This window comes from Colobus angolensis, unplaced genomic scaffold (assembly GCF_000951035.1).
Source record: "Colobus angolensis palliatus isolate OR3802 unplaced genomic scaffold, Cang.pa_1.0 Scaffold9, whole genome shotgun sequence".
In the NCBI taxonomy this organism is placed as follows: domain Eukaryota; kingdom Metazoa; phylum Chordata; class Mammalia; order Primates; family Cercopithecidae; genus Colobus; species Colobus angolensis.
The window spans coordinates 6,668,359-6,671,981 of NW_012122931.1; the positions used below are offsets into that span (position 1 = coordinate 6,668,359).

At 53.3% G+C, this 3,623-nt stretch overlaps 1 protein-coding gene across 10 annotated transcripts in view; it reads right to left on the reverse strand.

Moving 5' to 3' along the window:
* ODF2 (outer dense fiber of sperm tails 2) overlaps nucleotides 1-3,623 on the reverse strand; it is a 53,399-nt gene that overhangs the window by 28,232 nt on the left and 21,544 nt on the right. For all 10 annotated transcript variants that reach the window (XM_011931273.1, XM_011931272.1, XM_011931271.1 and 7 more), the window contains 3 exons: nucleotides 2,841-3,001; nucleotides 1,257-1,386; nucleotides 559-690 (listed from right to left, as the gene is read on the reverse strand). In XM_011931273.1, the coding sequence (XP_011786663.1) occupies nucleotides 559-690; nucleotides 1,257-1,386; nucleotides 2,841-3,001 (423 nt within the window). The remainder of the gene's footprint in view (nucleotides 1-558; nucleotides 691-1,256; nucleotides 1,387-2,840; nucleotides 3,002-3,623) is intronic.

A 3,623-nucleotide genomic window follows, 5' to 3' on the forward strand; every position in this document is an offset into this window, starting at 1 on the left:
CAGGCTGGTCTTGAACTCCTGACCTTGTGATCCACCCACCTTGGCCTCCCAAAGTGCTGGGATTACAGACGTGAGCCACTGCGCCCAGCCTAATTTTTGTATTTTTAGTAGAGACGGAGTTTCACCAAGTTGGGCAGGCTGTTCTCAAACTCCTGACCTCAAGTAATCCACCATGCCCAGCCTCAGAGAACATATTTTAAGAAAACAAAATGAGACCACACGATGTGTGTCTGCCAGCCATTAATCATTCTGCTACCGAATAAAAAGCTCAAGTCTGGAACTCTCTTTCCTTTGCCCTGGGCTGAACCCCTCCCTGACTCCCCACTGCCCCTCTCCTGACTTTCAAGGTCATTCCGGTGCTTCCTGGCTCGGATTCAACACCATCTAAGACGGTACTTGTCTACTGGGGGCTGAGCACTTCATGTGAATGATTTCATTACATCTCTCTAAGGCCCTCTCAGGTCGGGCACCAATCTTACTTTCTTTTTACAGACAAAGAGAAAGGCTCCAAGGATGGGCATGCAGGGCTGGAGGGATAGAGCCAGACCCCGAGCTCACCTCTTTGCAGTGCTGTTCCCTCAGGAGGTCTCGGAGGGTGCGGTTGGTCTCCTCAAATGTGCTCAGCTTCTGCAGGAGAAGTTCCTTCTGCCTCGTCAGGGTGTTGATGTCCGTGCAGGTCATTTGTTTCTCCTGGAAGACAAGCAGGCAGTCTTATAGATGCAGGGGAAGAAGGGAAGAAGCAGGCCCCATGGGCACTCAAGAGGGCTGGTGCCAGAAAGCCCAGACAAGGAGAAACAGGCTGTGTACAGTGCCAAGGTGATCAAGGGCAGGCTTCCTGGAGGCGGTGGACCTAAAGAGACACAAGCAGGAGCTAAGCCCGCTCTGAGCAAAGGTGGAGAAAGGGGTGGGAGGGCTCAGTGCAGGTGAGCACAGTCAGGGCAGACTTCCTGGAGGAAGCAAAGCAGGATGACAAGACCTGGTGGCTGATACTTGCAGGAATCAACCACATGCCTTGACTCACTGTGATCCCAGGTGACCCATGATGAGGTCTCAGAGGCCCTGGTGACCAGAGGTCATCTTCAAGGGTCAAGGACTGGGAAGTGAGAGTGGTGGTTGGGGGCCTAGTTAAGCATGCCCTCCCCCAGCCTGAAGATGTCATAAAGTCTGCCTGATGACGCGTAAAGACCCTGTCCAGCCTGCAGCTGCCCCTTCCCTGGGTCAGTTCCATGGCTGGGGTCCTTCCACCTGCCACCTACCGTTTTCAGCTTCCCGATGGTATCCTTCAAGGCCATGACCTGCTTGGCAGCCGCAGCCCCGTCCATTTCAGCCTCCACCAGCTTGGACATGAGGCACTCCTTCTCCTGCTGTAGGTGTTTCTTCTGAAGTCTGGGGCCAGAAAGACAGGGCTCTGTGAGCCCTCCCAGGCCCCCGCATGCCCAGAGCTCCAAGGCTTGCCTCACAATGCCCTAGGGGGCTCACCTCTGGTCAGGGAAAAGTGGGGGAGGGGGCAGGGACAGCCCTTCTGGCCTGGGTGGCCTTCAGAAAGGACCAGAGCCAGAAGTTACATCTGCCTAGGCACCAGACCAGGGCCTCCACACCAGGAGACATTAACTACCTGTGGCCCTCTTTCTCTCAAACAGCCACCACTGTCATCTCTTCGCTGCCCCCCCCACTGTCACGCCCTCCTACCCACCATCTTCAGATATGCTTTTGAGCCCTTCTACCTCTTCTCTACACTGGAGCCAAAGCTAGTCAGGCCACCTCCCTGCTTTTAAAACCTTTCCGTGGCTGTAGGCTGGGTACAGTGGCTAATGCCTGTAATCCCAGCACTTTGGGAAGCCGAGGTGGGCAGATCACTTGAGATCAGGTGTTACAGAGAGCCGCCTGGCCAACAGGTGAAACCCCATCTCTACTAAAAATACAAAAGTTTTTTTTACCAGGCATGGTAGTGGGCACCTGTAATTCCAGCTACTTGGGAGGCTGAGGCAGGAGGATTGCTTTAGTCAAGGAGGTGGAGACTGCAGTGAGACAAGATTACGCCGCTGTACTCCAGCCTGGATGACAGAATGAGACTCCATCTCAAAAATTTTGAGACATCTCCCAGGATCAAGCAATTCTCCTGCCTCAGCCTCCCGAGTAGCTAGGATTATAGGCAACCGCCACCAAGCCCAGCTAAATTTTTTGTAATTTTAGTAGAGACAGGGTTTCGCCATGTTGGCCAGGCTGGTCTTGAACTCCTGACCTTGTGATTCACCTGCCTTGGCCTCCCAAAGGGCTGGGATTACAGGCGTGAGCCACTGCGCCTGGCTAAATAAATTAATTAACTAAAATAAATCCTTTCCATGGCTTCCAAATGCCCTCAATGGAAATGCCTCAAAGTGGCTGCTGAGAGCTGACCCCCTGCCAACCTGTGTGGCCCTCTTATCCTCTGCCCACCCACTCTGGCCTGCTTTCCATTTCTCAGCTACAAATATCTTCCCACCTTTGGGCCTACGCCTAAGAAGTTCCCACTGAGTAGCGTGCTTTCTTCCCCAGGACCCACCCGCCGAACACTTAACCATCCTGCAGGACACCCCTTAAATATCACTTGTTCCAGAAAGAGTTCCCTGCTACTCAGCCCCACACCGCAATCCACAGGGTCCTCCCTTTCCCTCATAGTACGAATCATAAGCACAATCAGGTAATTAACTGTAATTAACTGTGTGACTGTTGAATAGGCTCCAGGGCACAGGCACAGTGCCTCTGTCCGCCCCCTCTGTTGCTTTCCATTATTGCCCAGCGCTCAGGGCAGCTTAGCAGGGAGGAATAGATCAGCGGGGGCAGGGCAGGCACCGCCTTACATGGTGTAGTCCTTCTCCTCCTTCATGCGCTCGATGTTGTGCCTCAGCACCGTGTTCTCATGTTCAGTCTCGGCCAGTTCATTGGCCACCTCCTCCAGCTCTTCCTTCCGCTCCTCCAGGAACCTTTTGGCCATCTGGCGCTCACCCTTCTGCATTTTGACCTGCGCAGGGGGACCCAGGCAGGAGCCACTGAGGGGAGGTCCTTCCTCTATGCCACATTGCTAAGCTCAATGCTTTGGACAAAAATAAGGTCCCGGCCGGGCATGGTAGCTCACGCCTGTAATCCCAGCACTTTGGGAAGCCAAGGTGGGTGGATCATTTGAGGTCAGGAGTTCAAGACCAGCCTGACCAACATGGTGAAACCCTGTCTCTAGTAAAAATTAGCCAGATGTGGTGGCGCATGCCTATGATCCCAGCTACTCTGGAAGCTGAGGCAGGATGGAATCACCTGAACCTGGGAGCCAGAGGTTGCAGTGAGCCGAGATCATGCCCACTGCACTCCAGCCTGGGCGACAAGAGCGAGACTCCATCTCAAAAATAAATAAATAAAATAAGGGGCCCTCAAATTGAGAACTACACAGGCTGTGTGCCAGGGCCTTATGGGTGCAATCTCAATTAACTGACATGAAGACTGACTCTCCTGGGATTCACCTGCCTTGGCCTCCCAAAGGGCTGGGATTACAGGCGTGAGCCACCGCTCCTGGCTAAATAAATTAATTAACTAAAATAAATCCTTTCCATGGCTTCCAAATGCCCTCAATGGAAATGCCTCAAAGTGGCTGC